The sequence below is a fragment of the Bison bison genome, unplaced genomic scaffold (assembly GCF_000754665.1).
Source record: "Bison bison bison isolate TAMUID 2011002044 unplaced genomic scaffold, Bison_UMD1.0 scf7180017864309, whole genome shotgun sequence".
In the NCBI taxonomy this organism is placed as follows: Eukaryota; Metazoa; Chordata; class Mammalia; order Artiodactyla; family Bovidae; genus Bison; species Bison bison.
This window is the reverse complement of record NW_011494881.1, coordinates 4,614,709-4,627,909: the sequence shown is the minus strand read 5'-3', so window position 1 is coordinate 4,627,909 and position 13,201 is coordinate 4,614,709. Positions and strand designations below refer to the sequence as shown.

General features: G+C 45.0%; 1 protein-coding gene across 1 annotated transcript in view; it reads right to left on the bottom strand.

Moving 5' to 3' along the window:
* Positions 1-2,245: 2,245 nt before the first annotated feature.
* EIF4EBP2 (eukaryotic translation initiation factor 4E binding protein 2) overlaps positions 2,246-13,201 on the bottom strand; it is a 31,038-nt gene continuing 20,082 nt past the window's right edge. The window contains exons 4-5 of the mRNA XM_010852394.1: positions 9,724-9,909; positions 2,246-8,759 (exon numbers count right to left, since the gene is read on the bottom strand). Of these exons, the coding sequence (XP_010850696.1) occupies positions 8,728-8,759; positions 9,724-9,909 (218 nt within the window). The 3' untranslated portion in view covers positions 2,246-8,727. The remainder of the gene's footprint in view (positions 8,760-9,723; positions 9,910-13,201) is intronic.

Below are 13,201 nucleotides of genomic sequence, written 5' to 3'. Positions count from 1 at the left end.
CCCTTACCAGTTGGCCTCAGCACTGCCCAAACAGGGGCTGAATTTTTCTTTTGTTGGCAGGGTGAAGGGGCCATTTTATCGGAAATATCAGTCCACAGTAAACATAGTCTGCTTTCCAAAGCAGCTGATTGACTAATGCTTCAACCTTAGGAGAATGATTCCCATCATGTGGGAATACTTGTTGGGTTCGGAGGTGACTCACATTTGACTTGGTTGAGTCAAGGTAGTCATCCTGGTCTAGGCAGGGTTGTCTAGGCTTGAGCCAGGTCTGGGCTTGAGAAACCTCAATGCCCTGATTCAGCAACAAAACTGATCTGGTTGCTCATACCCTAGAGTGGAAATAGCCCACTCTCCCCACAATTCAGAATCACAATAGGATTCTGCATTGGACTCTACTTAGAAAACAGTAGAGGTAGGAGTCCTCGCAAGGTCAACTTTTGTCCCATCCTCTTTCCTAAATGAGAGCCCAGTGAGGCCTAGTGGCCTGATGCCACAGCTAGGAGTGGCAGGGCTGAGAGCTGAGCTCTGGTCTCTGGAGCCCCAAAGGCGCCATCCTTCAGTCTAGGGGTCTTTGTTCCCTGAGCTTTGGGTCAAGGCCTTAGCCTTTAGAACAGGACGTTTGAAATCCTGGTTCCACTACCAAACTTAGGTTCTTGGGAGTGAAAATCCCACCCCAGGGCTTTAGGGCATCCCCAAGTGGGTGCCTAACTGTTCTTCTGTGACTGGGGCCAGGAAAGTGAAAGGTCAAGCTATTTGTGGCTGCAGCTTGTGCGAGTGTTTACAGTTAGCAGCTCCACCAACTCACAGAACAAACCCCACTGATGAGAGGACAGTGCCTCATATCAAGCAGAAGGTGCAGGCACGAAGGCGTGAAAGGACATTCTGCTGACCTCTGATGGAAGCTCAGTGTCAGCAGCATGGGCAATCTCCCACCTGGTCAGAGGTGTTTGGGGCCCAGCCTGGCAGCACAGCTGTGTTCTGGACCCTCCATGCTGGTGCAGGCTTTAAGTCTGAGAAAATTCTGCCTTCGGGCACCGAGTCCTGCCCTACGCTGAGGGTCAGGAAGGGGCTTTCATAGGCCAGTCAGATGTATTTTAACTCGCTCTCTAGGCAGAGGTCTCCTCCTACTGTTCCTGTAGCAGTGCCAAGTCAGTAGCCAATTGGCGGAAACTGGATGCATTATTCCTTGGCCTGGGAAGTGGGGGTGGGGGGTGGGGGGCCTGGCCCAGGAATGAGTAGAGAAAAAAGCAGAAACTGGGGAGCAGTTGTGACTCACACAGCAGCAGTCAGGCTAGTCTCCATTTTGTCATCTCCCCTTTACTAGCAGTAAAGCCTTATCCCTCTAGCCTAAACTGCCTTTTAAGTTGATATCCTACTTGGCTCTGGGGCAAAGTAAAGGCTGTATGAAAGGACTTTCCAAATTACTTGCCCCAACTTCCCATGAAGAGATTACTTAGTCCTAGGGGTTGCAGGAACATGCTCCACCCCAAACTTGCACATCCTGGGGAATACAGACCCACCTCTGCTTGTCGCACTAACTGGGCTGTTACTGAGCTCTAGACCTACCAGCCACTGGGTTAAGTGGTTTCCATAATTACACCTGAGCTCCACAACCACCTCAGTCCCAACTAATCTTAACCCTATTTTAGAGAAGGAAACCAAAGCTTAGAGACTGAGAATCCTGTTGGAGAGAATTTGGCTGCTATTAAGCAGCAGAGCAGGAATGCAAGCCTATCTTACTCCAAAGCCTGAGCTCTGAACTTCCCTGCTGTTTTGTTCTGTGACCTTCTGTTGACAACATCTGAGACATGGAAGGACAGGACTCTTGCTCTCAACACTAATGTGGGCCTCACTGGATTAATAATAGCAAGGAATGTGATGCTCACGCAGCACAGTGTGGTTTCGTTTAAGACATCAGCTATGATGGATTTCTAACAAGTGCTCCTGAGGGGCAGAGGCAGCCCTCACCAGGAAAGCTGTGGTCTGGGCTCCCTGCAGACCCAATGAAGGGCCTTCTCGGGTGCATCTGGCCCCAGCATGTACGTGTTCACTTCCAAGCTCCCTGGGGAAGGGTCACATCACCTGACACATACAGGGCCAGACACACAAAGAAGTGCTTTGTAAATGATGGAACTGACATGTGAAGTGGCCAACTGCCTTTGCACATCTTCCTTATCAGCCAAGATGCCCAAAATGTGTCAACAGGATTTTACCTGAAATTTAAAAAAACAATTAAAACACCAAGTTGATACTCAAGATCTTTATTGATTCAACTGTAACAGCAACCGTTGGTGAAAATTTAATTTTTTCCGTAATTTCCAAACACTTGCTGGTTTGTAAGGACAGTTAGGAAAATCAGAAACAAAAACTTAACCATGGAGTCACACAGGGCTGCCTCAGGATTACACGGTGCCCTCTGCTCTCCATCCACGACAGTGAGATGGACAGAGGGGAAAGGGGACACCCACATCAAGGGAGACGAAGGGAAGACCAAGGAAAGTACTGGCAGTCTCCACTTTTCCACTCAGAATGGATGGAACTGGGCCACTGGTGGCACAAAGACAGGGAAGGGCATTTCAATATATATTTTAAAGATGCTTAAAATGGACACCCGAATATGTGGGTGTCGATTTACCCCTGGGTAGCAGAGGATCTCCTCACCCAGGTGAGAAGAGATGGGTTCCATCTCCAGGTGAAGGAAAGGCACTGGCTCACAGTCTTCAGGGACTGAAACAGACACCAGGAGCAGGACGCCTCACCACACAGCTCACTCCTCAGCTCTAGTGTTCCTTCCTCACTCTCCTGATTTCAAGTAAAAATGACCCTTGGCCTGGGCTTGGTTTTTTTTTTAAAGATTAAGATGGGAGAGGAAAAGGGCACACTGCAGGCAAGAAGAGATACTCCGCTAGATTCACGCAATCTCAGATGTCCAGACATTTTGGTTTTAAGCACTGGCAAGAGCTCCCTTTGGAAATTTCAATGTGGCCAAATTTTAAGCATTGCAGCATCTCTCTGCCAGCCTCCCACTCGTTGAAAGGTGGCAGAGTGAAAGTTTAAATACTCCAAGAATGTGTTTCATCTCAGTACTATTTTCCATCAGGATCCAGGCAGTACGGTCTGCCAGGGCTGCAGGCAGAAGCAAAGAGACACCACAGATCATCTGAAAAGGGACTTTAAAGACTTCTCCTAAATCTAAGCTTTGCCAAAAGGTAACAATTTCCAGGCCCATCCAGAGAAAGAAATGTCAATTCCGCAGGGTGGGAAAGGTGACATGAACTGACTGTATCATTCCTCAGACTGCAGTCAGAAATGTCATGAGCTAGGCTCAGGGGAACTCCAATTCTCAGCTGGGAAAACATGACTAGAACAAGAAATGTGCCTGGGGTATAAGCATTCTAAATAATTGTGACCCAGCTGCCTCAAGATCTGATGTCATCTTTTATTTATAGCTGGGAGGTAAAGAAGTTGGTGGTGGTAGGGGTACCACTGTATGGTCACTATGCCCCCTGTGAAGTCCAGACAGAAACTGCCCTCCCAAGTAAACACTGCTTCTTTAAAACAGACACTAACCCCTCCTAGATGCCATGCATAGGTAAGAGATTGGGTTTCGCAGATTAATAAATAGCTGCCCGTGTGCATATAGTCCAGAGACATGCTAAGACGGGTAAGTTCTGACCCAGAGAGACAAGCACTGGCTCTCCTGTCTGGAGGGGAATGTAAGGGGCTGAGGGCCGTGGCTTCAAACAGCCAAGATATTGATACCCCATAAAGTCTCCAAGATGAAAACGGAAAAGGACTGTTTCTGGAATATTGCTGCCAATACAATAAGCACCTTACACCAGGTGCCTTGATGCAAAGCAGGCACTGGCTGAGCGACAGCCTCTGGGGTAAAGCCCATACATCTAGCAGGAAATGTCTGAACTGGGAAGTTGAGGTCTGAGAGATGCAAAGAGCTGGTAACCCAGACAGCAAAAATAAAGACCATCTATTTTGACTCCACCTTAAAATCAGAAGTAAAAAAATTCGTTTGAAGGTGCTTTAAACACAAGTTCCTTACTTCTAGAAGTACCTTTTCTTCTTTTTTTTAAATAGCTGCCTTAGCAGCATTGCTTTTTATTCAAGTATACTCTAAAGCAAGCAGGGCTATAGATAAGAAAATGCTGGGAAGTGTCAGAGTGTATATCTAAAGAATTTGCACCCTTAAGATGTCTGAAACCCCCAAAAACTTGGCATCGGTGCCAGGGACACAGAACAGACATTCACTAAAAATGTGCTAAACTGACGAGCTTCATCAAAGCTTCTCTCAAGGGTGAAGACAGGATTGGTTCTTTTTCAGAACCTGTTTCCATTAGGAAGCCCAGGGTGAGGCAGGTGTGCAGAGTTAACTTTTACTGGATGTAAAGATCAAGCACAGACAGCTCTTATTCCCAGAGGTCCCCCCCAGTTTACTGAGGTGGTTTTTTGGGTGGGAGACCTGACCCAAGTCTGCTTTAGCTGGCGTGGTTTGAGAGAGCAGGTGCCAAGCATCAACTGGGGGGGACCTGGCTTCTGGATACTATCAGCTTTGTTACTCTGGATCTGAATGGTTAGCTATTCTTCAGCCCAGTAATCCACCACCTAATTCATGTTTGCTCCCTTTGTTTGACAACCCCGACTGATCCATTCGAATGGCTCAACGAGAAGGCTCCAATGCCCTTTGTAAATTCCTGGCTAAAGGAGAAAGCGAGCCAGCAGTATTGTCTTTTAGAGGTATCAAGTCAAGGACTGAAGCATCCTTGGGCCACTGGTAGTGTACAACAGGACAGTGTACAAACGCTACCCTGGAAATGGCCATTTCTTGCCAACTCTCTCAAAACTGGCAGATGGTTATGGACAGTCCATTTTTCATCTGTTTGTTGATGTGTATCTTAGAGAACTACTCTCAGCAACACCACTTCTCTCAGTATAGCATCTAGTTTAAACATAGCCCTTCTTGCTGATCTAGTTTCACCCTCTGTTGGGGGAGGGGTCATATTAAGGTATATCCACAAATTCTTTGACACTGCTCCATTCATTAGGTGGGGTGAAACCCCAGTTCCCTTGAGTGTAGCTGGGCTTAGTGGCTTGCTTCTAAGGAAAGGGATAGGAAGGTGTGATGATTTGCTTTCGAAGACTGACATAAAAGGCACTGCAGATTCCTCCTTGCTCTCTCTGGGATCGTGTGCTCAGGCAAAGCCAACTGCCATGCTGTAAGGACACTCGTGCTGCCCTAGACAGACCCACACAGGGAGAAACTGAGGCATCTTGCTCACAAAGAGAGCCCAGAAGTGGATTCTCAAGGCCGAAGTGACTGGAGACCCTGCTGAAGTCTTGATTGCAACTTCCTATGGTGCCAATACCACCATGCTAAGCTGCTTCCCAGGTCCTAACCACAGAAACTGACAGATAATGTTTGCTGTAAAAGAGATTTTAAGTTTGGGGATAACCTGTTAAATAGCAACAGATAACAAGGATGAAGGATAAAACCCTTGGCTTGGAAGCCTAATAGCTAGAAGCCAGCTTCTCTACACTATGCTTTAGAGAACACAGTAGCTATTTACACAGGATACGAGAGAGTGGTGAACTCAAGTCACCACACTATGAAGGAGGTAGAACCATGACAATGCACATCTCCTGCTGGAATTTGGAGGGAGGAGGTCATCTCATTAAGATGGATTGTCCCCAGAAGTACAGACACATGGTTTTCTCCTAAGGAGAAAAGTACAAATAATTAGTAAGATTTTAAGAATCATCTCACTCAAATGATACCCTAAGGGTGCTCCGAAAAGGCCCAGATAGATTATTCATTAGGGCTTCAACTGTTAGATGATTCCTTCCAAACACTCAGGCGGCTTCCCAGGTGGCTCAGTGGTAAAGAATCCACCTGCTAATGCAGAAGACGCAAGTGACGTGGGTTCAATCCCTGGGTCGGGAAGATCCCCTGGAGTGGGAAATGGCAACCCTCTCCAGTACTCTTGCCTGGGAAATCCCATGGATAGGTGAGTCTGGTGGGGTCACAAAGAGTCAGACATAACTGAGCTACTGAGCACATAAACACACCCAGGAGTAAATCACCTACTAGATTCTGGATTGCCCTGAAAAATGATTCTATGAGGCATGGCACAAAGGTTTCATCTGTTGAAAGTTCATCTACTGCCTTGTGAGATTATCTTTAAAACGCCGATTTATGGAGGCCAAAGTAAATCTAGTGGCCTTCAGGAAAGAACTGCACCAAGCACTATGGAGATCCTTACAGAGATGCCTACAGGATGGGCAGCTGCTATATTATACAGCTGATGCTCCCAAGACATACTAGAAATACAGCCTCTGATTAGGAGGCCAAGTGCAGACTCCTCGAGATAGCAACAAAGGGGATCATACCGTCTTTAGACTACTCAAGCTGGTGTTTTAATTTCCCACTATTCAGTGAGGGAACCGAGTTTTCACGTGCAGCAGTAAAGACCCAACAGGGCACGCACTCTGCTCACTGACAGAACGATTACTCGCTGTAGTGGAGTCACATTCCAGATGATGTGGAGAAAGCAAGCTTCATTCCCAAAGAATCAAGCTCCCAGGGGACAAGCTCCCAGGGGACAACGAAGCCCTGTGCAAGCTTGTCATGCAAATTACCAACACACCTTAAGTTTTTCCAAGAGTAAGTATAGTGAAATTTGGAGTTTAATAAAAATCAGAACAGAGATACATTAAAAAAGCAGTAAGAAATATTTTTCTGGTCAATTCTTGAGACTGAAAGCATCTCCAAAACCGTGGAGATCCAGCTTATTCCTGAGACATCAACCATCACAAAAGATTTCACTCTTTAAACAATTCACATTTTGTAGCAGAAAACAGAACAAAGTTCCACAGACATCCTTAGTCTCTTCTAAATGTATTCGCAAACAGGGGCTTCTCAGAGTTCAAAAGACAAACAGCTTTCCATCTTAGCCAGTTGGCCTGGTACTCTCACCCTGGTATCTCGCCTCTTAAAAAGATGGTTCGGAGCACCAAATCCAACCAGAAATTCCTAGACACCAGTGGCTATTTTACTTGTCTTTCCGTGAGAGGAGTCACTCTCCCAGGATTCCCATGCCAGTCAACAGTCAGGACCATGGGGTGGGGAACGAAGCAGCACAGCATAAAGGGAGAGAATGAGGCTACCATGAACAACCCAGGGAAGGCAGAATGGTCCAGTCTCACAGTCCACCCACTACGAACTCCAAACATGCACAGCCAACACTAGAGCAAGAGGAACAAGTTCATAAGGGACCGGGGGAGACAAGGGCTGGTGACATGGAACAGCAGACTCACCAAGGAACAGTTCTCACCTTCCTAACACCGGAAGATGTATAATTAAAAAGTTGCTGTTCAAAATTGTACTGAAAACATATCTAAAAATAGGTCTGTACTCATCTTAAAAATAAAAGGTCACTCCTCAGATAAGAGGAGTGACAGATCTTATCAGATACCACAGGTGAGGTATCCTGGATGTACATTTGAAAAATGGCCTGGCAGAGAAAAGGGAAGGAGGCAGGGAAAGACAGGGGAATTCAGAGTACCTTGGGAAGGGTAAGAACGGAAGGAACACGTTTTTAAGCCCATGCTTATCTATCTCAGCAGCCAAACAAAGCAGGTCCACAAAGGAAAAAAGTGTAGTTCTTTGCTAAGAACACTCTCAAAGTCAACTTTAAACTAAAAAATCGGAGACAATAAATATCACAATGCTCACTGGACTGAGAAACAATGACTACTGGGCCTGGGTAGGGTACTCAAAAGTTTCAGCGTCTTCCGAGGTCATTCTTGGGTACCATCCTGCAGAGTATACTGTTAGGCCTTATCCAATGTGCTTCTGTCCCATGGAAGGGACCTGCTCGGGAGCAGGAGAAACCACCTGGATAGCTCAGGGTACAAAAGGACCACAGGCAACAGGATGCAATCATGGAGGGATGGGAGAAGCGGGGCAACGAACAACTGGTGACACAGGACTCCCCTCTGACGTAGAATTAGAACGTGTCTGCACAACTGTGCAAAGTAAAGGAACAGGAAGATGAACTGTAATACGAAAGACAGAATACACTCCTCCCAGAGGAAGGAGGGGAAGTGGACCTCAAAACAGTGCCCCAGGGTAATGCTACTCGAGTTGTACAAACTGTGTACTATCCCCAAGGACAAACACCGCAAAGTAAAAAGGAAAGCAGCTCTCTTCCTGTTTACCATTTCCCTCCAGTGGTTTTCAAGACCCCCAAACCCAGGCTCTTGCAAGACTGAAACCTGGGCAAGACAGTGAGGAGAGAGAATAAGAACAGGAATGATGCTGAACCCATCAAACCTCTGTATCACTTCCCCAGACTCCCCAGCCAGTCAGTTATTAGTAGGTTGATAATGGATTTGGGATTAAAAAAAAATGGGGGGCGGGGAGGGGAACCAGAGTTTAACTGTTTTCCTCTATGGGCTGCTTAGTTCTACAGAAATATGTCAAGAGTCTTCAATCTAACTGTCTAACTGGGAGGGGAACAGGAAACAGGGAGAAGAAATGGTCAGATGCAGCTCATCTTTGCATCCTTTGGCACAAGGGGAAGGAGGAGGGGAAGGAGACAGCAACGGGGATTGCTGGTACTGCCTCTTCTGTCTTTGCATCGATGATCCTATCAGCCGAATCAAGTACACACATGTATCAGTGTTGCTGCTTTTCTTCTGATCCTCAAAGGACAATCAGATGTCCATCTCAAACTGAGCATCATCCCCTAGTTAGAATGAAGAAAAGGAAAAGTTGGGCACAAAATGGAAGAGCAAAACAATTTTAACTAACATTCCCTCTGCACAAGAGTCAAAACAGAATTCAAACTGCCCCATTCTCTGTAGCCTCGAAACAACTATTCTGCTCTGCCTTGGCTGGTCTTTTTAATCTGGGGGGCAACAAAAGAGTGGCAGTCACATCACCCACGGGCAGGAGCCAATTATGGGAAAGGATACAAGTGAAAACTACCCAAGTTTTACTCTCCTTTGTCCGAGGTTGACCAAACAGGAGCTTGTAGAGAGCTCTTGGCCATTTATCAAGTCAGCACACTCTTCTGGAAGCTCTGAATTTTTAGCCCTGCTCGGAATGACACTCTGTCCATCAAAAACTCCTTTGGAATTTGACAAAGTAGAAAGTTGGCTCATGTACAGGGGCCATGGAGTGCAGCCCAAGGTGTGCTTCAGGAGCTGGCCATTTCCAGACATGGATAGGACTTATTATTAATGGTCAACGTGTGTGTGAGTGTGTGGGGCGGGGGAGGGAGTGTGTGTGTACTGAAATAGGCTGTCCTGAAAATGGGGTGAAAATGGTTTTCTCTACACCACAAAAAAGACATTCTCTTTATAAGAAGCAAGGTCTATTTCCAAGGGTGATGGAAATGGGAGTGATTAGATTCTGCTGTGTGTGTGTGTGTTATCCCTAGTCCAACAAAGTCCAGGTTCAAGAAGTCATCTTTGGGATTTACCATTGCCTGATTTTGGATTCTCCCTCACCCTACCCCTCTCCTAGATTAGATTTGGCTATGGTTTAGAACTCGGGTTTCCAGAACATCTCAGTAAGTCTTGGTGAGGGTAGTGGGGGAACCTCAGAGATGTATGACTGAACATCAGTTATAACTGAAGCATCAACATTTTTCAGACTGACTCGAATCCCAGGGCTATCTCTTGGTCCCTAACACCAGCTTCTCTTACCAACTGCATGCTTCCTGTCATGATTGTTCAAGTTGTTCAAATTGTTTACTTCTACTTTGGAGTCTTCAATTAAGGTGCCGGGGCTGGTGACTCCTGGGATATTGGGCAGATGGCAGGGTGGGGTCTGAGCCATAGGAGAGTTGCGACGATCCAACAAAAACTTTCGATCATAAATGATTCGAGTTCCTGGAAAACAGGGTTTAAAGAAGACGGAAGTTTTATATCTTGCTTCAAATATAATTTTATACCAATGAAAGTAGAAAGTTACCTTCCCTTTCTTTGCTTTGAAAAATAAGGACTAGTAACAGTTCAAAAAGGCAGCTGAAATTATGAAGAATGAATCATTCTGGAGAGCAGAAAACTTAGGTCAGTTTGAATTATTTAGGATGGAAAGTTTTCTAATACAGATTTTACAACTTTTTACCACCTTAAACAGGGAACAATCCAACCCTTTCTCGGTGAATCAGGGTGAGTATGAAATTCATTTATTATGCTATGTTGTGACCTAGGAAGTCTCAGGGCCTATTCAGCTGATGATCTGTACTCTCCTTAGACCGAACAGGATTCAGATAGCCAAGGCTGTGCTCGTGGCCCTCCCCACCAGTTTCCTTGTCTCCTCCCTCACTGTTTGGCTAAGAACCATCTTTTTTCCATGTCTTAAGTCAGTTTGGCTGCCATAATCAAATACCACACATGGAACTGGGTGTCTTACACAGAAATGTATTTCCTCACAGTTCCTGAAATTTCCAAGACAAAGACACCAGTTTAGTGTGTCTCTGCTGAGCGCTCTCTTCCAGACGTGTTGACACCTTCCCACCGTGTCCTCTCACGAGGGAGAGGGAAGCAAGTGTCTCTTCTGCTGGGGCATTAATCCCACTGTGAGAGCCCCACCCTCAGGACTTCACCTGAACCTAATTACCTCCCAAGGCCCCAGTCCTTGGAGAAGGAAATGGCAACCCACTCCGGTGTTGCTGCCTGGAGAATCCTATAGACAGAGAAGCCTGGTGGGCTACAGTCCATGGGATCACAAAGAGTCGGACATGACTGAAACGACTTAGCAAGCAAGCCCCACTTCTAAATATCACTTTGTGGGGGTCTGTGTGTCAATATATGAATGGGGAGAGCACAAGTCAATCTACAGTACATGCTTTACACTCATTCTAACTTAATGTGTCTAATCTGTGGGGTTTGGAAATTGGTGATCTGATTTCAACGCTATGTAAAATAAGAGCAAACAGGCTGGGAAGGAGCCTGATGGTTTTCCAATGATCTAAGGGAAGGAGCTTCAGTGGATGGATTTTGTTCTCTCACCAGCGCCCTCCCCCCAACCTTTTATTCATGGCTAGGTTTCAGAAGGGTGAGATTTTTGCTGTGAGATGTTCTTACTAACATTCATGTTGCAAGTCAGAACAAGACTATTCTCACTTCTGTAGTATACTAAACTCAGAAACTCTTGGGGTGAAGTGGTGAAAAAAGAGCACAGGATAAAAGCAAGCTTTCTATTTCTAAATTATAGATCAGCAACAATACCAACATTAGAGCACTGTAAATGAACCAAGTAGAAAACAAGTTAATAGAGAGTCAACCTAAACATGTCGGGTGTAACAGGACGTTTGACAAACTCCTATTACTGTGCAGAGGCAATAAAAATATTTTTTACTGCCTTGAGATATAATTCACATGCAATTCAAAGTGTGTAATTCAATAGATTTTAGTATACTCCTGGAATGGTGCAACCATCCCCACAGTCTTTTTTTTTTTTTTTTTTTGCTTTTGACTGCAACACATTGACTTGTGGGATCTTAGTTTCTCAAGCAGAAACTGAACCCAGGCCACAGCAGTGAAAAAGCCAAATCTAACCACTGGACCACTAGGGAATTCCCACCACAATCTACCTTAGAACACTGTCATCCTCTCCAAAAGATAACCCATATACATTCAGCAGCCTCTCCCCACTTTCCTCCACCCTCGGCAGCCTAGGCAACCATGAATCTGTTCTCTGTCTCCACAGATCTGCCGATTCTAGGCATTTCATATAGGTGCAACTATGTAGTATGTGACCTTCCGTACGGCTCCTTTCACTTGCATGTTTTTAAGGTTCATTCATGTTTGGCGTTTATCAGTACAGCTGATCCTTGAACAATGCAAGTTAGCACTTTTTCAATTGTAAGTACTACAGCACTATACAGTCAGTGTTGGCTGAATCCATGGATGCCGAGGGCCAATGATAAGTAACATGTGGATTAACCCCCATGTTGTTTTAAGGATCAATTGTACTTAATTTATGTTTATTGACAAATAATGTTCTGTATGTATTAATGTATATCACATTTTATCAATCTGTCCATTGATGGACATCTGGGTTTTTTCCATTTTGAGTAATGCTGCTGTAAACACTCATGCACAAGTGTTTGTGTGAACTCCTGGGTATGTAAGACAGACTTGCTGGATTATATGGCTTACCTTTTGAGGAACCACCAGGCTTGTTTTCCAAAGTGGTGGCACCATTTTCCATTCCCATCAGCAGTATATAAGGGTTCCAGTTTATATACATTGTAGCCAACACTTTCCTTTTTTATTTTTCACTTTTCCTTTTGGCCCTTCCCCAGGGCATACAGGATCTTAGTTCCCCAAACAGGTATGAAACCCCAGCCCTCAGCAGTGAGAGCATGGAGTCCTAAGCACTGGTCTGTCAGGGAATTCCCTTTTTATCTTTTTTATTACAGCCATCCGAGTGGGTGTGAAGTGGTATCTCATGGTGTTTTAATTTGCATTTCCTTGATAGCTAAAAGTGCTGAGCATCTTTTCATATATGCCTATTGGCCATTCCAACAAATATCTTCTTTGGAGAAATGTCTTTAGCCCATTTTTTAAAGGGTTGTCTTTTTACCACTACACTGTACAAGTTCTTTATATATTATGAATACAAACTTTTTTTAAAAAATTTTTATTTTATATTGGAGTATAGCTGATTAACAATGTTGTGTTAGTTTTGGGTGTACAACAAAATGATTCAGTTACATATATACATGTATAAAAGCTTCGTATTCACAGATGCTTCGGAAATATTTTCTCCTGTGAGGTGCCTTTTAAATTTTTTTTCAAAATTTTAAATTTTAATAAAGTCCAATTTGTGTCTTTTTCTTTGGTTGCTTGTGATTTTGGTGTTATATCTAAGAAACTTGCCTAACCAAGGTCACAAAGATTTGTGCCTATGTTTTCTTCTAAGAGTTTTACAGCATTTCAGTTCAGTTCACTTGCTCAGTTGTGTCCAACTCTTTGTGACCCCATGAATTGCAGCACGCCAGGCCTCCCTGTCCATCACCAACTCCCGTAGTTCACTCAAACTCACGTCTAGAGTCGGTGATGCCATCCAGCCATCTCATCCTCTGTCGTCCCCTTCTCCTCTTGCCCTCAATCCCTCCCAGCATCAGAGTCTTTTCCAACGAGTCAACTCTTTGCATGAGGTGGCCAAAGT